This window comes from Anticarsia gemmatalis, chromosome 27 (assembly GCF_050436995.1).
Source record: "Anticarsia gemmatalis isolate Benzon Research Colony breed Stoneville strain chromosome 27, ilAntGemm2 primary, whole genome shotgun sequence".
Classification (NCBI taxonomy): domain Eukaryota; kingdom Metazoa; phylum Arthropoda; class Insecta; order Lepidoptera; family Erebidae; genus Anticarsia; species Anticarsia gemmatalis.
Window position 1 is genome coordinate 5,013,811 of NC_134771.1, and position 24,001 is coordinate 5,037,811.

At 36.6% G+C, this 24,001-nt stretch overlaps 2 protein-coding genes across 4 annotated transcripts in view; one reads left to right on the plus strand and one right to left on the minus strand.

Annotated features, from left to right (window-relative positions):
* Positions 1–24,001, minus strand: part of foi (solute carrier family 39 fear-of-intimacy) — a 174,035-nt gene that overhangs the window by 45,136 nt on the left and 104,898 nt on the right. The window contains exon 1 of one of the 3 annotated variants that reach the window (XM_076132445.1): positions 15,267–15,443. The exons of 1 other annotated variant lie outside the window; for it this stretch is intronic. The gene's annotated coding sequence lies outside the window, so the exon portion shown is untranslated. Of the gene's footprint in view, positions 1–2,034; positions 2,051–15,266; positions 15,444–24,001 lie in introns of those variants that run through there. One more of the 3 variants, XM_076132448.1, reaches the window with a different exon arrangement.
* Positions 15,908–22,439, plus strand: or (AP-3 complex subunit sigma-2 or). The gene is made up of 6 exons (XM_076131989.1): positions 15,908–16,098; positions 16,745–16,836; positions 17,478–17,589; positions 17,972–18,151; positions 18,622–18,729; positions 19,267–22,439. Exons 1-6 carry the CDS (start codon positions 16,030–16,032, stop codon positions 19,279–19,281), a joined length of 576 nt encoding a protein of 191 aa, XP_075988104.1. The 5' UTR covers positions 15,908–16,029; the 3' UTR covers positions 19,282–22,439.

Sequence of the window (24,001 nt, forward strand, 5' to 3'; positions counted from 1 at the left end):
CTACACACAAACAATAATAAGCCAACATGTCTCAAATGTGTGCGTATTGAATAATAAACATCGGCATTGATTGAGCCATGACCGCGAGGTCGTGGGTTCGGTCCAGCACACTACAATGATAACAAGTAACGACCAATGATTCTCTCGCGAAGATGAACAGACAATATATAACTCAAAGGTGACTGACTGACTAACACACCCCCGGTTTCTGAGGTACATTAAGCGGTAGTTTTTCTATTCAATAGCGTTAAATCCATATCCATACTAATATTATTATAAATGCGAAAGTAACTCTGTGTGTCTGTCTGTCTGTTACTCAATCACTGAAGCTATTGAATGGATAAACTACCGCTAAATGTACCCCAGAATCCGGGGATTAATCCATACTAATATTATAAATGCGGAAGTAACTCTGTCTGTCTGCTACTCAATCACGCCTGAACTACTGAACCAATTTGTAAGAAATTTGGTATGGAGATATTTTGATACCCGAGAAAGGACATAGGCTACTTTTTACCCCGGGAAAGTGACGCATTTCCATGGGAAAATTCAGGTGGCGGACGAAGTCGCGGGTATTATATAAAACTATTGAATAGATAAACTACCGCTAAATGTATCTCAGACACAGGATAGTGATGAAATTTGCTATGCAGGTAGATGACGTAGATGTTATGACGTAGGCATCCGCTAAGAAAGGATTTTGATCAATTCTACCCCCAAGGGGGTAAAATAGGGGATGAAAGTTTGTATGAAAATTGTGTCCTAAGTCACAAAGCACGCGGACGAAAGGCTAGGAGAATTACAAACGTCGTCATTGATTGAGCCATGACCGCGAGGTCGTGGGTTCGGTCCACTACACTACAATGATAACGACCAATGATGCTCTTGTGAAGATGAACATCTATATTGATTGTTAGGAATTTATTTGAAGTCAATTCTTATTGGTAAGTTTCGGTTTTAAGGGAAATTTTTAATTAGTCATAGTGTGATTATTATTTTTAATTAAATAAATTTAAAACTTTAATGTCCCACTGCTGGACAAGGGTCTCCTCACGTAATGAGGGAGGGGTTAGACCTTGAGTCCACTACGCTGGCCAAGTGCGGTTTGGCCTTTATTTTTATTTTTTACTATTAGGGATTTTTCATTCTAAACAGTACAGATTTGCAGTCTGGCAACAAAATGTTAACTTAACCTAATATCTCTTTATCTGACCCGGAAATCGAACTCGGAACCTCGTGTACGGCACGTACACTACGTTCGATAATAAGTTTATTCCAGCGTATATAGTATCATAGTATTATAGATAACAGTACTATAATATTTATTATATAAAATTATATGCAGAGTGAATTCCCAATTTTATCAATAACTATAAACAATAATTTCAATAACATCTTACGCGTATAGTTTACGTAATACTATGACGTGTAATCATTTAATTTACCTTTCATACAAGTAATTACTAACTCGCGTGCTTATATATCAGTCTAGCTTTTCTTCCAACTATGTTGGAGTCGGCTTCCAGTCTCACTGGATGCAGCTGAATACCAGTGTTTTACATAGAGCGACTGTCTATCTGACCTCCACAACACAGTTACCTGGGTTATAACACGATACCCTTCAGTAAGACTGGTTGTCAGACTTTCAAGGTTCTGACTACTGTTAACGACTGTCAAAGATTTTTGAAAATTACGACCGGGCCCCACTATTTGACGTGCCGTTCGAAACACGAAAGAACTCGATATGTATAAATGATCTACCCCCGGTTTCTGAGGTACATTTAGCGGTAGTTTATCTATTCAATAGCGTTAAAATTCATATAAAAAAACGCTATTGAATAGATAAACTACCGCTAAATGTACCTCAGAAACCGGGGGTAAGTTAACTAAGTTATTAAACCCCTATGTCAACTTCTTAAAAATTCTCGACAGAAGTGGAAAATTTCCTTATAGGTTATTGACTTTGCAAATCCTCAAAAACAATTATTTTAAACAGCTTCAATATGCAAGATTATCTTTACTTCTAACACTCACATGGCTTCGAAAAGTTAAGAATGTCGGCCAATTTGAATTCGTGACCGTTTCGTAAGAGACGACTGGTTTAACCACTCAGCCTTAATAACTTTAAATACATTTTTGCCCTAGTAACAATATCATCGCATATGGACGCATAATTCTTTATTTTTACTGTTATAGAGAAAACAAAACAATCGATTTACAAATTATTGCGGAAATTACACAAATGGCAATACAATAACATTTTTTATGGTAATTAAAAATATCACCAAGGAAACTAGAAAACATCTATATAAACATTAGATACATTTAATGACTATAAAATATGCCATCAAAAACATTCTGTAAAAACCTCAAGTCTCGCCGTAAAAAGTTGTGAGATCTATATAATACCAAGTCGATTAATCTATTTAGTCTCTACTTAAAGGACCTTCTGTCTTAAGTTATTACGTATGTTATTATCATGCCAATTAAAAAAAATACCTCTAAAACAAATAGACCGACCTGGCCATCGCATGATTTGATTATTAGTATGTATAACACTAATCAGCACGACGAGAAGTTAATGCTCTTGAAATGTTAATGGCGAATTTGTGTTTTCTTGCGATGACCAAGTCGATCTATTTGTTTTAAAGGTATTTTTTTTAATTGGCATGATAATAACATACGTAATAACTTAAGACAGAAGGTCCTTTAAGTAGAGACTAAATAGATTAATCGACTTGGTATTATATAGATCTCACAACTTTTTACGGCGAGACTTGAGGTTTTTACAGAATGTTTTTGATGGCATCTCACTTCTTTTTGTAGAGCGAACATAAGTCCAATTTGTATGGAAAGACGTTTTTTTTTTCATAATTCAACATATTTTCCTATGGGAATGTTGTTCAGTTTCATGGGCTAAACACCCTTACCCACCCTATATCCCCTCCCGTTATCCCTCATATAGTAGGTACCTATTTACACCTATTTATTTTCTACAGTAATAATAATTCATTAACTGCAAATGTAACCTTGTAATCTTATACATTTATATGGGATTACAAAGTTATTGTTGCAGTTGGTGTATTTAGAAAACTGGACCGAAATTAGAAAATATTACATTTTTCCCATGATTAAGACACTAAACCCTATTTGTATTCTAAATTTTAAGCGTCTAAGTCTGCTAGAAGTACCTTAGACTTTTGATGATCGGTGAGTCAGTGAGTCAGTGAATCAGTGAGTGACAAAATTCAAAATTTTAACAAGTTGTCACTCTTAAACTACTCGTTCAAATTGACTGAAATTTTAAATATACCGTGTTTATACAATGACTGATTAGTTGCTGAAAATCCAGGCTTCTTGTTTAATCCACAACGAAATTATAGGGGTGTCAAAAATAGCCCGAATTGCTTCGAGAAAAGGATGTTACGGCCGTGCCGCTTTTTTTTTGCTCGACTTGCGGGGGCACTTCCGTGCCCCCAGATGTATGTTTGTAACTAACTAGAAACTAGATAGCATAGGTACATTATGTATATCACGCTTGTTAAGCCTATAGGTTTAGGCAGAGTTGCATTTGATACATCCGCATTACGCCATTAACAATGTTAGTCCCATGTAAGAGGGGGCGAGCCTAATACATACATTATTCCTGAGTGCGGTAACGTGCCCGGTATATGGCTATAAGCTCGCCCCCTATTACATGGGACTAACATTGTTAATAGCGAAATGTGGGTGTATTTCATACACTACTGCCTATACCTGCGGGTATAACAGGCGTGATATTATGTAATTATGTATAGTTAAGTATGTAGTACTTGTTATCTTTATAAAGAAAAAAAAATCGTTATCTCGTACGACTTTCACAGTTTTAGGAATTACACACTACATACGAATATGAATCTCCATGGATTCCTCAATGAAGCTGAATAAATGTGAGTAGTCCCTTACTCTTACTAAGAGCCTTTTGCTTTACGTAAAAGATAAATCTGTGCTAGGAGGTCCCACTCTTCAATAGCAAATTATAAAAGGATAAAAGTGGGGTAGGTACAGAAAATAAGGAAGAATATAACTACAATAATCTAACAAGATTATCACACAACTGCATTCGTCTTCGCTCTTACAATATTCAAGATACTAAATCAAAACTATCTTTATAGTCCACCGCGTGACGTGTCGGCCTACTGACCCACACGGTGCTACGACCAAAATACTCACTACGTCGTTCAATCACCTACGATTATATAACTGCAGACGCGACGCGCAGACGAAAGTCCCGTCATAGAATAAGTGAAGCTGTAGTATAGTTCTTCAACTTTGTATCTGAATGTGGCAACAAGCAACTCTTATAGCAGAGTTGTGCAAGTAACGGAGACGTAACAACAACGGCTTCCTTCTGCTCTGTCACTTTTCGCTTTTTGAGCGGTTTGATGCTATATTCAGACACGTAGTAATATAGCGCGTTTCAGAATACTCACAAACTACTTTGTTCAATCTCCTAGCCACGATTATGTAAGTGCAGACGCGACGCGACGCACAGACGAAAGTCCCGTCACAAAGCTGTAGTATAGTTTTCAACTTTATATCTGAATATGGCAACTTCTTGTCGCATGGTTAGTGGTCAACCTAGTGTCAAAGTTGTTCAAGCCGCCCGAAGGCCTTTGACGTGGCTTAACGACTGTTATCTTAATTGACAACAACCGGAACTTTTACCTGCCTTCCAAAGCACGGAGACGCCCTATTTTTAATACCACTATGAGGGGACCCATCTATGGAATGACCGCGGCAAGAAGACATTGTTATAGGCTAATTGTGCGAGTAACAGAGACATAATAACAACGGCTTTCTACCGTTCCGTTATCCGCTATCTTTGCTTACGTCTCATGCATTGAGTCTTTGCCTTTAGAGTATTGTTGCTATATTCAGACACGTAAAAATATGGCGCGTTTCAGATACAACTGTCCAAAATACTGACCACAACTGGAATATCCAAAAACTACGTCGTTCAATCACCTAGCCGCGTATGTACATAAGTGTAGACGCGACGCGACGCGTGGACGCAAGAGTCCCGTCACAGATACTACTGCTACTGCCCTAGTAAAAAATGTAAGTGAAAGATATGTAAGCGCAGACGCGACACGATGCAAAGACGCGAGTCTGTTATAGAATAAATCTGTAGATGCGTTACTACTGACCTACTAAGAGCCACAACAGAAATACACGCCGCCCACTCCTAAATTAGTACCTGAAAATAGTTGCAAATCGCTGCAACTTAATAAAAGATAAAAACGGGAGTTTTAGAAGACTGTTAGAGCCCTGCCTAACTAGGACGCTATGGCGGCGTCGCTGGCTACGTATCCAAGCAGTTAGTATTGAAATGTCACGTCGCCACACCGTCGCCACGTGAGTTACGTGACATACATTTAGTGGTAGGCTCTTAGTGACAAAACTGATTGACAGCGAACCGATTGCAGCGGCTTGCAGCTAAATTCAGACGGTTATTTAACACGTATACAATCCGTTCAATCATTCAACCACATAATATTGAAGTATGCATTCGACACACAAATAAACACACATTGCATCATAGTGACGTAGTCAACGCGTAACCAATCGCAACATGGAATCATTGATTGCCTATGCTACTCAAAAAACGATTATTTGGATATTTCGTCATAGATTAAAATCAGACGGGACACTTCATACGTAAAGCAATTAATGACGTCATATGCATATAATACGTCGCATTATCTCGATAACACAAGTATAGTGTGTAAACAAGACTGAATTCCTTTTTGAAATAGTTTGATTTAGAATTATAAAATCAATTAATTTGTATTGAAAGTGCGAGTTTTATGGCTCACGGATAAGTGTCGGATAATCTAATTGATAGATAAAGACAGCAAAATAAAAACATCTGCCAAAAATGTTACCTGATAAACTAACCGTACCGCCGCGCTGTAAAACTGAACTAAAGTGACAAAATTATGCATTATTTCAATTTAATTAAATGTTTGATACACAGACATCATACACATTTACCTACATTTATACAAGTTAAATCCTAGTAGGCATAAAACCATTGATCTTTTATCTAGCGCCTCTGTAACTACATAATCTATGCTACGAGAACGTCTACACTCTACATTCGCGTAGCAACTGGCTACAATAATATATGTCAGAGACCAATCATCACTCTAGCGTGCCAGTGTACTACATAGTAACATAGTGGACGAAATATACTAAAAGCTAGTCTGTTTGTTACGCTTTCACGACGAAACTGCTGAACCGATTTAGATGAAATTTTGCATTACGATAGTTGGAAATACCAAATATAGACTTCACTTTAAATTTTACTTAGAGTTTGGTGCGCTATAAAATACTATTTTTATGACAAATTCGTGCGCAGTTGGCTGGTTTCAATGAAACTGGCCACCGTAGCCCTATATCGGCCAGGAGACATTACTATTATGCTAAACTAGCTGACCCGCGCAACTTCGCTTGCGTCACATAAGAGAATCATAATTTTCCCCGTTTTTGTAACATTTTTCACTGGTACTCTGCTCCTATTGGTCGTAGCGTGATGATATATAGCCTATAGCTTTCCTCAATAAATGGGCTATCTAACACTGAAAGATTTTTTCAAATCGGACCAGTAGTTCCTGAGATTAGCGCGTTCAAACAAACAAACAAACAAACAAACAATCAAACAAACAAACAAACTCTTCAGCTTTATAATATTAGTATAGATAAATATGTTTGTTTGTTTGTTTGTCGTATGGTAAATGGTCAACCTAGTGTCAAAGTTGTTCAAGCCGCCCGAGAGGCCTTTGACGTGGCTTAACGACTGTTATCTTAATAGACAACAACCAGAACCGACTTTTAACGTGCCCTCCGAAGCACATAAATAAATATGAAAAATATAAATAACTGTGACAAAAAATAAATAACGAAAGGTCAGAAAACTGGCATTTAGGTAACAATTTATTTTTATTTCAAGGATTTTTCTAAAAATATCCTCGAGTTCTTTATGAATGTTATTTATTTACCTACTGGTTCTCTCTTTTGGTATATTTGGCAAAGATTTCATATCTCTAGGTCTACATTTAAGCCGAAACTAAGGTTAGACTGCAAATAATAACCTTTAAAGCAAGAATAATAGAGTGAATCTTAAAAAACGGTTTAATATTAGCTATACTTAATTTTGCCATGGCACCTAATTTAATTGATGTCACACTTTTAGTTTATTAGTTTGTCCTTCTTGAACGGAAAAACAGCTGGTCCGATTTGGATAAATTTTAGCAAGTGATAGATTACAATTAGGAAAAAGACGTAAGAAACTTTTACCAAAAAAGGTGCTGGCAAAAGCTGTTCCCTGTCGCAGAACCAATTGCTGGGCAAAGGTCTTTTTATAAAAAAATTATTAGCTCACAAAAACCAAACTTAATTAAACAGCAAACTAACGCTTGTTTTTAATTAATGCCTCCAATTTTTCGTAAATAAATCCATCAATGTACGCGTTGCATCGCGATTTGCACACGAAACGTTCTCGAGTATTTTTGTTGCGGCGTGCATCACACACCACTTGTCAGCTATTTTAACACCACTTGCATTCTCACTCTCTATTTTACTCTTTTACTAAATTAATGAGACTATGTAGGTATTTTTATTTCATTCTGTTCCGTAATTACAAGTAATTTGTCTGGTAATGCGAATGTGAAAGTATTTGTTTGTCTTTTACGTTTTAGTAGCAAAACTGCTTAATCAATTTTGATAAAACGTTGGTAAGAGTTGAATTCTCCGATAGACAGTCGCTCCATGTAAAATACTGGTATTCAGCTGCATCCGGTGAGACTGGAAGCCGATACCAACATAGTTTGAAGAGAGGCTTCGCCGTTTTTTTAATTTTATTTATACATCTTGTCATACACGCTCGTTACATATCGGAAGCTGTTAACCGCATGATATGTGCCCGTTAATTTGCGGTTATGTGCCGTATGACCTACATTTAACTTGATCATGGGGTTATGGGGTTTTTTATGGGTTTTGCAATTACATTGACTTTATGTTTTGACTGCTTCCGTGGCACAGTGGTTTAGGTCGCCGCGTTGCGCTGCTACCATTCCGTTGGGAGGTCGTGGGTTCGATTCCCACACGGAACAATTATTAGTGTGATTTACAAATAATTGCTTCGGGCCTGCTTGTACTTTGGGTCCGTTGTTTGTATGTTTGTTAAAGTTCCCGCGACACAAGAGCTACGCAGCGTGACATGAGTACGTGCGCCCTTTTACTAGTAAAATATAATTTAAAATATATCATGCCATCAAAAATTTTAATACACAGCCAAATCTTAATAATAGGGTCTCGTTTTTCTCCTACGGAAATCAAAAGCCATATAATTGCAATAGTGGTCTCAAGTCGAACAGAATAAGGTTTGTAACAGATCAATATTGAAAACAATAACAGTTACATCATATCTAAGTTATAAATAAACTTAATAGATGAATATTAACGATAATAATAAATAATGCAACATTTTATAGTCACACGTGTCGTTAACGCATGTTACACCCACGACTGATTACAAACATATTAATATATACTTATAAATATATATATCAGTCAGTCTAACCTTTCTTCCAACTATGTTGGAGTCGGCTTCCAGCCTCACCGGATGCAGCTAAATATCAGTATTTTACATGGAGCGACTGTCTATCTGACCTCCACAACACAGTTACCTGAGTTATAACACGATACTCCTCCGTAACACTGGTTTCGACAGACTTTTAAGATTTGTGGTGTAGTATTTTGAGGTACGGATGTCGACACTGCGCGAGCGACTGGGTTCGATTCCCATAGGAACAATATTTGAATAGACAATTCACAAAAATAATATAATTAGCTAGTCTATCTGTACTGTATGTGTTAGTTTAAATACCAAAGTGACAACATACTACATTTAAGTACATTTAAAACATCACACCTTTTAAAAATAATTTGATGTAGGAAAAACTCTGAGGAAAAGTACTACAAAATAAATTAAAACGCAAACGAACCCGTGGGCGGCAACTAGTAAAACATAGCGATTATTGTAAATAGAAGTGAATGAATGTAACGAACTATATAATTGTACGAGTGAACTAAATAACACGTATCGATGCGCGTAAGCAATTGAACCGCTCGTTAAATTGCTCCATTGTAATTTATATTGGTTTTACAGAATATTTCTATAATTATTTTAAATTTTAAGAAATCGGTGCCCATCTTATCGCTTCGAGTTCCTCCGTGTTTTGACACGTTAAATTGTGGGTCCCGGCTGTCATTTTCAAAGATCTTTGACAGTCGTTAACAGTTGTCAGAAGCTTGAAAAGCTGATAACCGGTCTTATCGTAGGGTATCGTGTTACCCAGGTAACTCGGCTGTGGAGGTCCGATAGACAGTCGCTTCATGTAAAATAATGGTATTCATCCAGTGAGACTGGAAGCAGTCTCTAACAGACATGTTCATTAAAGAGCAACCCCTATATAACTAAAATAGGGACTGTAACGTACAAGGCGCGCAGTCCTGCACTTACTTAACTACCAAAATCTACATCCACAAAAATATATGTACAGAAAACTCCAGCGAAATCTTGAGATAAATCTATAAATACTATAGTGTCGCGTGTTCGTAATACTGCTATTTCGGTCCTAGCACGTGTCCACACTCGTGAAGCCGGTTCGATTCCCGCCCGCTATCTCTGCGCAAATTAATGGACGGTATGTAAATATTTGATAACATCCGCGGCTGGTATGCTGATATTTAAATAATGATTTTTTCATTGATTGAGTAATAGTGTGATATAGCTTATAAGATGGATTTTTGACTATATCAGACATTTTTTATACGTCATTTTATCTTGAAGATAGTTTAACCAGCACTTATACTCAAGGCAATTTTAGGTATTACTAGCTGACCCGCGCAACTTCGCTTGCGTCACATAAGAGAGAATGGGTCACAGTTTCCCCCTTTTTGTAACATTTTTACTGCTGCTCTGCTCCTATTGGTCGTAGCGTGATGCCATATATTCTATCATCACGCTAAGGCTAACACTGAAAGAATTTTGCAAATAGACCTGAGACTACCGCGTTCAAACAAACAAACTCTTCAGCTTTATAATATTAGTATAGATTTGGCCTGTTGAAGAGAGCGTCATGAAAATAGTTTAAGTAGTTTAAGAGACCAGTATATTATTATGGGTAACTAGACGTCTTAATTTTAGCGAAGCATCATGATTTTTAAGTCCAAAATAGTGTGCCTAGCTTCTAGGGTGCTTTCTAAAAGCATATTTTTTTAATAAATTTGGTAGAGGTTTATTGTCAGAGACATTATTTAGGTAGCAATAACAGTTCCCAGTCACCTACCTATTCCAACTTATTCTACTTTGCCTTACTCTATAAGCAAGAACTCGAGTTTTTTTACTCAAAAATGTCAAAAAATTCCAAAATTAGTCTATTAAGTCTGGCCCAGGACCGGTCCTATTGGCGCTCGATGGGGGAGGCCTTTGTCCAGCAGTGGACGATTCCCGGCTGAGATGATGAAGTCTGGCAACACCGGCCGATACACACGTGCGGTAATGTTATGTCTGTGTCATCTGTACATAACCTAATTACAACGTAACCCACAGCAATGTGCTATAACGATAACGATACTTGGCAATCGTTGCAACGATCGTTATTTTAACGATCGATTGTTTTCGTTACGTTTATAACAGGAGGTGGTCGTTTTCCGTGATCCGGTAAAATACTTATTAAGTTTTTATGTTATATCACGCTTGTTGTACTCGAAGGTGCAGGCAGAGGTATATGATTAATACACTTACATTTCGCCATTTACAATATTAGTCATGTGTAATAGGGGGCGAGTCTGTTGCTATAGACCTTTACGTTACCAAACTCCGGGCGACTACGGAAAAATACATACATTATTGTAATCACGCCTTTTTCCAACACTTGTAGCCAGAGATCAAAGAAATCGATTAAACGCCGCTTTGACGATCTTTATAAACTCCTGAGGAATATTCAAATAATAATTACACAAGACCAATATAATCTTGCCAAAATGGAAATCAAACCTCATGATCAGCAGTCTTACGCACAACTATCCAAACTTAAAGGCCAGTCACTTTAGAAAGATCTCAGCATATAGCATTTTAACCCCCGACTCAAAAAGAGGGGTGTTATAAGTTTAACGTGTCTGTGTTTCTGTCTGTCTGTCAGTCTGTTTGTGTGTGTGTATGTCTGTCTGTCGCATCGTAACTATCGAAAGGACGCAGTTATTTCAATTTAGTTTTTTTCTTATATTAAAGGTGACTTATGTACAAGTGTTCTAAGACACGTTTGATGAAAATCGGATGAGCCGTTACAAGTAGTAGGGGGTGAAAATGGGGAGTTTAACCGAATTTCTGCAAATATATGTATACGGACACAAATAGTTTTTAACTTTTTAGAGTGAAATTAAGTTCTTGTGTCGGGGGCTTTTTAAATTTTTATTTTTGTTTATTAGATAAGTGCTCAGGTTTACCTCGCGATGTTTTCCTTCGCCGTTACAATTGCGAATATTACGTCGCAATGACGGTGTATTTTTAGAATCAAATAAAAACATATGTATCTGTTTATTCGTTTATTCTGAATGTAAATATTAGTCGTGTGAATGTGTATAATAATAACACAGTGAACGTAATTGCAGTGCGCTAACTCTCTGATAAAACTGCGCTTACAAATGCAGTTTTTATCAAACAAAAAATCTTTAGATTTCCGAATAGAGAATGCGTCAAAATTATCCCCGTTTTTTTTAACATCTTTACTCTGCTCCTATTGGTCGTAGCGTGATGATATATAGCCTAAAGCCTTCCTCAATAAATAGGCTATACAACAGTAAAATAATTATTCAATTCGCACCAGTAGTTCCTGAGATTAGCACGTTCAAACAAACAAACTCTTCAGCTTTATAATATTAGTATAGATTAGCTTTTACAGCTAATTATGATATTTTCAGTAGTATAATTCAGCTATTATTTCACTGCTGCCTCTACTATAGAAACAAGTACATTTCAGTTTATAATCTGTGTGTTAATGGCACTGACCTTCCGCAACATTATATTTAGTAAGGGCACGTACTACTAATATTTACTTGCTTTGTACGCGCAATTACTTGTGTTTACTTGTATTTTCTAATTGTACATACGCGTGTACTAACGTTTAAGAATAGGCTTTTGTATGACGCATATTTGTTAATTTTACAAACATACAAACAACAAACACAAAATATAAACGGATCTTTTTTTGACTGCCTCCGTGCCGCAGTGGTTTAGGTCGCCACGCGAGGTCGTGGGTTCGATTCCTACACAGGACAATTATTTGTGCGATCCATAAATAATTGTTTCGAGTCTGGTTGTGCTTTGTGTCCGTTGTTTGTATGTTTGTAATAGTCCCCGCGACACAAGAGCAATTCTTAGTGCGGGAGTTGTCATTTAAAGAAAAAAAAAAGAAAAGATAAGGATCTAAAACGACTACTTAGGCATTCCACACAAAATTATTTGGTAGAATCGAACGCATGACCTTGCGCACATCGGCAGTCACATGACGACCGACTTAACTATGTACAATATATCACAATAGATCCCCGTTTTGAATAAACCGTCTTTCATCTCTAAGACAAGGATTGGGTAACGCGAAAGAACGCGACCTTAAAATAGGCACAAGTAAAGAATAGTATTAGAAAGAATATAATATTCTAAGATCCAAAAAAACTCGCAGTTGAAAAGCAAAATCGTGCAGTCCAACAGCAATCCGCAGTCGAACTGCAAATACACGCAGTCGTAAAGTCACTAATTGGTACCAGCCAAAACAAATGGTTATTAGAAACAAACATGGTACATGACCCTGTTATTTATCAATCAGTATTGATTGGTGTAGCAATTATGACCAATCGATATTATGACTTGAGTTTGAGTGGTATACTCAAATATCATGCTTACATAACTCATGAGTATAAAGTCTAGTTCACACTAGGCTCATATTTTAGAAAAGTAAGTGCCGTCAAACAACTATAACAATTTCGCTAAATCATAATGGACGATTATCATAATCAGTTGCGCTCACCGATCTGTAGGTTAAGTAACCGTTGGCGCGGTCATTCTATAGGTGGGTGACCGCATAGTGGTATTTGAACTGAGCGTCTTCGTGCTTCGGAGGGCACGTAAAGATGGGTCCCGGTTGTTGTCAACTAAGATGACAGTCTTTAAGCCACGTCAAAGGACTTTCAGGCGGCTTGAACAATTTTTACACAAGGTTCATTACTAACCATACGATAGATAGATTGATAGACGAACGAATTTGATAAAATATAATATTATAGACTGTCTCTATAGCAGAGTCGATAGTGTATCTGACTGCTAATCATGAAGTCTCGGATCTGATACCCCGGTTGGATAAAAGATCGGAATTTAGTCGTACCCTGTAAATGGCAATAGACTCGTTCCATACTACATGGGACTTACATTGTTAATGGCCCAATGTGGGTGTATTTCATACACCTCTGCCTACAGTGCATCAGTTTGGTTTGTGAAATACCTACTTGTGTTTAAGTTTCGCAAGAAGGTTCGTTCTAGTACTCGTACTATGGGAAAAAGGTGTGATTTTAAATATGTATGTAAACTGGTTAGAGTGAAATGGTACTAAACTGGTAATTCACATAATGAATATTAAGATACAAGATAATTAATCCCTCTTCTATGAAATTTAATAGCTACATAACATATGTACATTTAAAGCTAATAACTTCAGCAATTTTAACATCGTTCAATAGTTAGGTACTATAGAAAAATACTATTATTTAAGTTTTTAACCGATGCAAAGACTTGACTAGGTACTGAACTTGCACAAATTCCCTCTTTGTCACATGCTTTTGCATCTTAATTAACTATTAGTACATAATAATGTTGACAAGTTGCTTTGGTACAGTTTAGAAAAAAATATCAGTATATCATACATCAATATACACCTTTTGAGAGCAGAGTGAATAACACGAGCAAGACTGACAGTCAGATTCACACCAAGTTTAGAGGGTAAAATATATGTGAAAAATGATATAGTGTTAAAATATATACCTATATTCTTTTGTTTGAACTTGTTACTGAGAGAACAATACACTAATATTATGTAAATTACTTATGAACAACATAAATGTCCTTTAGATCAGTTTTGTGGTTATTACAACACAAAAATGTACTATGATTTAAATAAATAATGATGATGAACTTGGCCATGAAATTCCTATACAAATATATTTAGTTGTCATGGGAGCTATCTCTTACACAAATCTATATTAAAAAAGTTATGTTATACAAAAGGCTGTATGCCAATTTCTTAACATGCAAGTGCAAATTCAATGAAAGATTTTAAAAAAGACAATCCATAGTGGATTGTGAAAAGATAGAACTTAACAAATGTAACAAAATACAACTTTTTTTCAGACATATTTACCCAATAATAAGAGGGACATGTGACCAGAAAGACAGTAAATGGAATGAATATTAATTAAATATAATCATATCTTAGTAAAATTTAAATTGTATCAATAAATATAATTTTTTGTAGCTTTTATAGATAACTATAAAACTTTATTTCAAATTCCACGTTTAATTTAGGTTAAGTAAATATTTGTAAACATAGAATTCTAATCATTATTATTTATAACCTTCAAAACTAATATTGAAACATATATTTAGATAATTACTACTGATTGGTTAAAAACGAGCAGTTAATTACATTCCGAGTTATTTATAACAATCACGCTGATAAATTATCCCATAAAATACGTTCCACAACGATTGCGATCTACAGCTTCATGTAATTCGCGAGAAAACTGTCTTGTTTACGATTACAAGCATTAGTTATGGCCTTTAACTGTTTAAATGAGAGTTTTTCAGTCGTCTAACCTCCAGCCGGCGCTCAAACGGTAGCGGTAATTGCAATTATAACTTCAAATAACCAACTATACGGCAGCGGTCGCACTTTCCAAATCCTACATTACAAATATCAACCGTGTCTACAAAACCATAATTATACACGATTTTCTCACGCTCGCGTCAAATTTAACTGTGCGAATTTACCGAAGATGAGTCTCAAAGTGACATAGAATCATAATAAGCCACTCGACACCGCCAGAAACCTCCGGGCATCCAAATAAAGACAACAAAATATACCATGTCCATCTTCTATTTCACTGACCTGTATATCGTTAGGAAGACATCAGCGGCACGATAATAGGCTTCCATCAAATATTCAACACTATACAGAACGTGAAAGTGAACAATAAATGTTTATTTCACACAATAATCATTCAGTTTTTACGATTTTTTTCTATTGTGACACTCGCGGGTTACAGCCGACAGCACAACGCGTTCGCGAGATTTGTGTGTTGCTAGTTTGTAGGTTAGTAAGTTACCATTTCTACCATAAGGTCAGGTACACAATACAGATAAAGTACGATTCCGGTCACCGATTTTTACGATATTAAAATATCGTTTGTAAAACATCTGTAAATGTCGAAAAAATATAAATTAAGTATTTTATGAAGATTTCATGCGAAATTATCCATCTCTGTTACACGGAAACGCTTACTTATCAAATGATATATTAATAAGCAATATACTTTTTGTTTGAGGTACGTAATAAAAGTCTAGGAAATGTTAATAGGTATTATAGAGTATAAGTAGCAGAAGTAGTAGATGGATTGAAAATCACAAAATAAACATAAAAGGCATGTCGAGGTACCTACATAATTATAAGAAACGTGTTCAAATATTTGTTTTTCAAACAATGGCGTGACGCTTACATAATTTTCAATTTCTGCACGAATTCGTCGAAGTTGTTAACGTCACGTCACTGTCAAAATACAAATCGATATTTTACCTGACTGCATTACAATAGATTTTATCAAATAAATGAGATAATTAGATTGAATTAGTTAAGTTTATAGCAAATTAGAACAATGATTAAGGCTATTTTAGTATTCAATAACCATGGGAAGCCGCGGTTATCGAAATTCTACCAGTACTTTGTGAGTGAAAGTTTTTTTTTTATTTGTACGCAATGGCATGCGTGTTTTATTTATGCCTGTATTGTTCGATGATCATTGATAAAATATTCGTAATAAAAATTTTACCATATTAGGACTTATTGGTTCAATCAAGCTAAGGACATGATTTGACTAAAGGCTGTAATACAACACTGCAATTGCCTCATTTTTTTATTAATCTGGTTAATACAAGATTTTAGATAAGAATATAAAAAAAAAACATTTAAACAAAACATGTTTCTTAAAAAAAAAACTATAGATGCTTCCAAATTCTCAATAGCCAAAGTCAAACTTTATCCAATATTCTTATCTCTGTTAAACATAGGGGAGGACTTTATCATATAACATGGCGTGTATATAAATAATATATAACATGTAGCAAAAGGATTGATAAAATTTTATGATCTTAACATTTTAAAATGCTTCAAATCTGTTATGTGCATTATAAGAACTATTCATGTGTACAATGTAAAAATTGTTTTTTTCTGAATCGTATTTTATGTCTATGTCTATTGACAGTGTAAATTTAGTATTAAAAGTATATATTTGGTATAACAAGCCCACAATAATTTTGTATTGCTCAATGTCTTAAAGTACAGTTTCACTTAATTTTTTTATTTGTTTGCAGAATGAAGATATGCAACAACAGATAATAAAGGAGACCTTCCAGCTGGTCTCCAAGAGAGAGGACAATGTCTGCAACTTCCTTGAGGGTGGCAGGTAAGACAGACACACAAGAAACACATACTGCTAAATATATTAAACTAGCTGACTGAAACTTCACTTGCGTCACATAAGAGAGAATGGGTCAAAATTTTCCCTGTTTTTGTAACATGTTTTACTGGTACTCAGCTCCAATTGGTAGTAACATAGCCTTCCTCGATAAATGGGCTATCTAACACTAAAAGATTTTTCAAATCAGACCAGTATTTCCTGATTAGCACATTCAAACAAGCAAACTCTTCAGCTTTATAATATTAGTATAGATTTGTTAAAGTAGCAATCCAATTTAAACACTTTACTTTGACCTCTAAAGGTTTTGAATATACAGCAGCCTTATGTTTTAGAAAAACCATTCTTCTGGATAAAAAATAAAATTGATAAAACAATTTTCAAGCATGTTAGAATTCATCACAATGTTTTTCTTTCACCATTAGAGTGAGTGATATTTATTTCTAATATACACATAATTTGGAAATCTCATTGTTGTGTTGCCTCAGGTTCAGGTGCCAACTTATAGCACTTGGTGGCACGGTTTTCTAAACCAGTTATAGCTGAGTGGTGTATAAGTGATAACTAGTACTTGGTGAGGTCACTGTGATTTGATCAATGCTGAAAATGTTAACTATTGTTTGTTTCAGTTTGATTGGTGGTTCAGACTACAAGTTAATCTACAGGCACTACGCTACATTGTACTTTGTGTTCTGTGTGGACTCCTCGGAGAGTGAGCTCGGCATTCTCGACTTAATACAGGTAAGACTGTTTAATTTGTAAAACTAACTCAAATCTTAATAAAGTTATATCTTTTACTGTCTGCTTTTAATAGTGTTTAGGGAGGGAATATCCAGAAATCTTCTGTTAGTGCTCCTCTACACTAGCTAAAGAATCTTCATAGCAGATTTCAAGTTTCTAAGCTTGATTGATTGATTTCTGGTTTCGGTTGTGCATTCTCCATCAGTCAGTCAGTTTTATAAAACTGTTCCTTTATCTATTCAATAGCATTGAAACTCATTTAAAAATAACGCAATTGAATAAATATACTACCGCTAAATGTATTCGGAAACTAGGGGTTACTCAGTAAAGGAATAGGAATAGTAATTAGCCTACAGATTTATAATTTATTTACTCTTTGTAGGTGTTCGTAGAGACGTTAGACAAATGTTTCGAGAACGTGTGCGAGCTGGACCTGATCTTCCACGCGGACGCCGCGCACCAGGTGCTGGACGAGCTGGTGATGGGCGGCATGGTGCTGCAGACCAACATGGCCGACATACTGAACCGTCTGCAGGAGCAGAACAAGATGCAGAAGGCTGAGGTATGAATGACAATTACTTATAGTTGCTAGTATTTTGTTTAAATTTTTTTTTATTTAAATCTTGTGATGACCTTGCATGCCATAAAAAATTGTTTAATACATTTCTAGGTATGAAACAACCCACACTTTCTTGGTCAGGGTGGTGGACTGAAGGCCTAAACTCTCCCTCATTTGGGAGGAGATTCTTGCTCAATGGGCAAAAAAATTTGAGATAACAATGTGGCAATATTTTTGGTATAAATGAATGATAATCATGTGTCTTTCCGAATCCCGTGATCTCCGATCAGAATGATCTTGATATAAGGTATACCCCTCCTCCTCGAGCGAAAATCCAGGAGTTGCCAACGGCTAAAATTTGATGAAATGTATGCATTTGCCACTTATCTTGACTTCCCACAATTCACTAGCTACATGATTGCCCTACAGGTCGAAATATTATGCTGACTATTGTATGCTTTATGTCGCTGCAGGCAGGTATATCGGCGGCGCCGGCGCGCGCCGTGTCGGCCGTGAAGAGCATGAACCTGCCGCAACAGCTGCGGGACATGAAGCTGCCCGACCTGCCGCAGGCCATCAAGGTACAATACACTATTACATTACTACCACTACGCTAACTTGACTCGCTTAGTACCTAGACCGGACTAAGTAACAGGGCTGATGGATATGACATTTCGGATACGGAGTGGATACGGGTATAGGAATAACTACTATACCGGATACGTATACGGATATGAAATTATTTCGGATTATCCGTTAGTTACGGATAATTTCGTTTCACAAAATGGTTTCACCGCCGCTCGGCCGATCAAAATAACTTGTCATACCATGTCTCAATTAGGCTCCATCCCTATCCGAAGCTTTTATTTCGGATTCGGTTACGGCTATGGATATTTTATTCGGGTCTTCATATTATGTTCCCGGACCTCGGAAGCACACAAAACGGCGGTTCCTTTCGCCCACATTTTGGTCTTATTTTTTAATGTTAGTAGATATTAAAATTTAGTTGGTCACCCCGCCCATGTATTGCACGCGGAAGTCTTGGGCTCGATTCTCACTCAAAAATGTGTCATGAGTGTCCTTAAAATAAATGATGAAGTAAACCATTTACTTTTCAGGATTTGAAGTTCTGACCGCTACAACAGGGGACGTACCCCGCCACGCCCGTCGCCATAGCAACCAACATCCTCAACACAATCTACCCGCACTCAGACAAGTATCAGAACTTGCAGAAACCCGCTGAAACCTTCACCAACAAGTTCTTTGGCTCAGAGACCCTCAGCGCGAAGTTCAATGAAACTTTCTCTGAGAACTACCAGCAGGCTGAAGGAGTGAATTTTGCCAACTACGAGAGTCCAAAGTCTGATGGTTATCAGGACTTAAGTGGGACCACGGTGGAATATGATTATAATGAAGTTAGGAAAAGAAAGAAGAAGAAGAAGAGCAAGAAGTAATAGTGTGAAGTGAGTGTTAGTGGTGTTTACGACCTTTTGGATGTGTGTCTGTATGAAATTTGTGCATTTGTTTAATTGAAAATTGTTGGTCAGTGTTGTCAGTGGTACATTGTATTGTATGGCACAGGGTTTTAGCAATGTGGCAAATGCAACTAAGCTTTATGTGTCAGAATGTAATAACAAGCTTAGCAGAAGGCAGGATTTCTTCAATTTGGTGTGTATGTTTGTAAAAGTCCCACACAAGATTTATTCTTTATGCTTGGGTCATTACAAACGTACGGACTGCGTCATATATCATTTCTATAACACCTCTTGCTCGCACTTGCATGTCGTTCATGGAGTTCGCACGTTTGTAATAATTCGAGTATAGTGTGGGATTGTAAAAAACAGAAATTGTATCTAAATTAATTTTATATAGACACATTATTCAAAGGAACATAATTGCCTAGTAAAGAGTTACTATAGAAATTATAAATAATTGATATTATAATAAAATAAGATTCACTAAGACATTGTATTCACAAACAATACTAGTGTACATGAACATATAGTCAACTTATAACGTCTCCGTGGCGCAGTGGTTTAGGTCGCCACGCCGCAACCATTGCATCGGGAGGTCGTGGGTTCGATTCTCACACGGGACAATTATTTGTGCGATCTACAAATAATTGTTACGGGTCTGGTTGTACTTGTGTCCGTTGTTTGTATGTTTGTAGAAGTCCCCGCGGCACAAGAGCATAAACAGTGCGGGAGTTGTCTTTAAAAAAAACAAGTGACTCTTTCGATTGCCCGTATGGCGCCGACGGTAGAGTATGCAACTGTCGCGCAGTAGTGCTAGGTTCAAATCCCGGGTTGTGCCAGAAAGTAATTCGTAAAAATTTTGCGTCAACATATTCTTAGTGATTGCCCGGAGTTAGGAAGTTGAGGTCATAGATCTCCGTACCTCAGAGAGCACGTATCGCCGTCGGTCCTGCGCCTGACCTCTCACTGGTCGTGTGTACCGTCCCACCGGACTATGAGAGTGAAGGAATAGAGAGTGTACCTGTGTATTGTGCACACACGACACTATAAACAAAGTCCTGTACAGTTGGCTGGTTTTAATGAAACTGGCCGCTGTGGTCAAATAACGTCTAAGACATTAGTATTGTTTGTGAATATTGTCGTCAAAAAATTAAACTACACTGACTTTTCTACTAAAATTAATTAAGCTCTACACTGTTAATATTTTGCAATTGTCTCTATTATTGTTAAAGCATACGTTGATAGAATTAACAACATTCTAAGATTAGATTTTTCCATTATCACTAATCTATACTAATATTATAAAAGTGAAGAGTTTGTTTGTTTGTTTGAACGCTCTAATCTCGGGAACTACTGGTCCGATTTGAAAAATTCTTTCAGTGTTAGATAGCCCTTTTATCGAGGAAGGCTATAGGCTATATATCATCCCGCTACGACCAATAGGAGCAGAGTAGCAATAAAAAATGTAACAAAAACGGGGAAAATCTTGACCCATTCTCTCTTATGTGACGCAAGTCAAGTTGCGCGGGTCAGCTAGTTTGTCTATATACCCCCACATGGGATCAAAGGCGTAATGATCTATGTAATAAAGTTTTTGATGGAAAGATCAAGAAATCGAAAGCTACCGTGACGAATGATTGGATGTTAAATTAAAAATCATTAGGAATATCTATCAACAATTATTTAAAGTTAATTCATGTAAAGAGCTATGCACTGTTAATAGTTTTAGTAAACTAATGGCTAGTTTATCTGCTGGATAAGTATCGGTTAGCTTACCGGGAGGTAACTATTACAGTTTTTTTTCATACATACATAAGTCACATAGGTGATGTCTTGCAAAAACAACTTGTATGACAACATGTATGTATGTGAATGAAGCAAGGGAAGTTTGTAAGAATCGTACCAAGTGGCGTTCTTTGGTCTCTGCCTACTCCAATGGGAAAAAGGCGTGATTTTATGTATGTATGTATGTATGTAACTGTGTTATTTGTATGGAATAGCTTACATTGCCTATATTGACACTTGTTTCCATATATTTGCTGTCATTTTGTCCTTCGGTAATGTTATCCGATACTTATCTACAAGAAACTAGTCTAAATTGTTTTAGTAGCTTTGTATTGAAGCAAAAATATCAGTTAAATTGTAATTAAGCTTGTTTAACAAACTTATTATGCCTATAGTATATGGAAAATGTAAAGTCGTTTCATCGAAATGACTTCTATAAGACATAAGCAGTGTTGTAGTTAAAAACAAAGGATGAATAAGCTTAAAACTAAGAGATTTTTCACAAAAACAAGAATTGGCGCAATATTTCGAAGTAAACTGCAACGCACTTTGCAGCAATGCGATTTCGTGTGTCCCAGATTTATTGATTTATATGACGTGCAGTTTTGTGTTAAAGCTCTTTTTTCCGAGCATACCTATATTGTTTCACTATATAAAATACACTCAGCGGCAGAAAAAGTGGCCCAAGCGCTTATCGTGAATTTGTAAACAAATTAAGTAATATATGAAAGATATATTGTTGTAAGTAGTTGCGAAGTGATCTGTTTAGTGTTATGAAGTGTTTAATTTGAGATTAATTTAAGTGACGGATGACTTTTTCTAACAATGTGTGTTAGAACTGAATTCAGTGTTGATTCGAGAGGTCAGTTGAATTCTGTATTTTGAAATATTGCTGCACGGAAACGATTTTCTTTATGATTTTTATTGATTATTGGTCTATTTAGATTTTAGAAAAGATTTGAAGATGCCACTTACTGCTGAACAAGTGGCTTAGGTGGTCTTGTTGTCCGATCAGGGCCATTACCATTGAGAGGTGGTTGCATTTTTCAATGTATCGCGTACCACTTTAAGGTCTGCGATTAGGAGGTATCGTGAGACTGGTCTCTACACGCGGCGACTAGGAATTGGACGAACACGATGTACGTCCGCAAGAGATGACCGATTTGTTAACCTCGAGGTGCTGAGAAACCGCTTTCTGACAGCGTTTGAGATTCACTAGAGGCTTCAAGCGGCACGCGGAGTCATTCTTAGTGAACGGAACATGAGGCGAAGGATAAAAGAACGTAATTTACAGGCAGGAAGACCAACCCGAGTACCAGAACTCGAGAGACACCATCGAGTTGCGCGATTACGATTTGCTCGTAAACATGTGAATTGGCTATCGACCAATGGAGCAAGTTCTTGTTAACCGATGAGTGCTGAGTAGCATTAAGAGCACCAAATGGTCGTGAGAGAGTGTAAAGACGCCATTAAGGACGGTTTTTTCCCAACACAACACGTCAGACGGTCATCGGTCAGTTACAAAGGTAGGTCTGTTACGGTATGGAGAGGTGTATGTTTGGAGGCACGTACGGAGCTTGACATCGTAGATCAGCGCCTAACAGCAGCCGGGTACATTGAAGAAATCTTCCAAGACCATGTTGTACCACTTATGGATTTCATTGGTCGGGAGGATTAACTCTAATGCAGTTTAATGCGCGCGCTCATAGCGCCCGCGTTGTGGAATCGCACCTTGCTGATATCGGGATTCAAAAACTGGCTTAGCCTGCTCACAGTCCAGACATCAACCCCATAGAACATGTCTGGCACATGCTAAAAAACAGTGTATGCGCACTGCCCAACCCACCAGAATCACTTGGTGAGCGAAGAACCGCTCTAGTCAGAGTGTGGGATAAAGTTCTTCAAGAAGTAATTAAAACATCCTCCAAAGCATGCCAGAATGCATGCAGGTCACCATAAATGCTAGAGGAGGTAACACGCGGTATAAACTAGATTTTTTCTTTGGTGCAGAATTAGGTTTTTGCAAAAACTTTCAGTAAGCGATTTCGACAAAAGCTGTATTTTTTATTTTTTCCCATTTTTGATTAAAAATTACGACTATTTAGTGTAAATTGTAACTAAACTTGTGTATAAACTGTTTAACTAATAGTTATAGCCAAAATAGTAACCATATATTGATATTCTAAAAAGTTTTATCGTAGTTTTGCTTTGGGCCACTTTTTCTGCCGCTGAGTGTATAATTTAACCCATGTGCCACTGCTTTGGGCAAGGGTATCCTCCCGTAATGAGGTCAGGCCTTGAGTCCACCTTGTCTCACAGCTCTTATACTTAAAATCTTCAATCATTTTCGCGCCCATATATTTTTATAAGCGGAATAAGACATAACAATGAAAAATATTTTGTTTATCAATAACATTGACAAAGAGTGGGTCATAGATATATAGAAAATGCTATAATTATATAGTAATCACACACTGAGCTTTTCTGATATAATCTACGACACTGCTATTTTGTTTTGAACATAGTGACGTTTGTGCAATCTGGGTAGAAAATATATTTGCATTAAAAGCTGAATGCTTTATATAATTTAAGA

Excerpts from the sequence above, each read along its gene's own strand:
- or (XM_076131989.1), top strand. The coding sequence starts at position 16,030 with ATGATTAAGGCTATTTTAGTATTCAATAACCATGGGAAGCCGCGGTTA. Across the intron at positions 16,837-17,477 it reads AACTTCCTTGAGGGTGGCAG|TTTGATTGGTGGTTCAGACT; the intron begins GTAAGACAGACA and ends TGTTTGTTTCAG. Across the intron at positions 17,590-17,971 it reads GCATTCTCGACTTAATACAG|GTGTTCGTAGAGACGTTAGA; the intron begins GTAAGACTGTTT and ends TACTCTTTGTAG.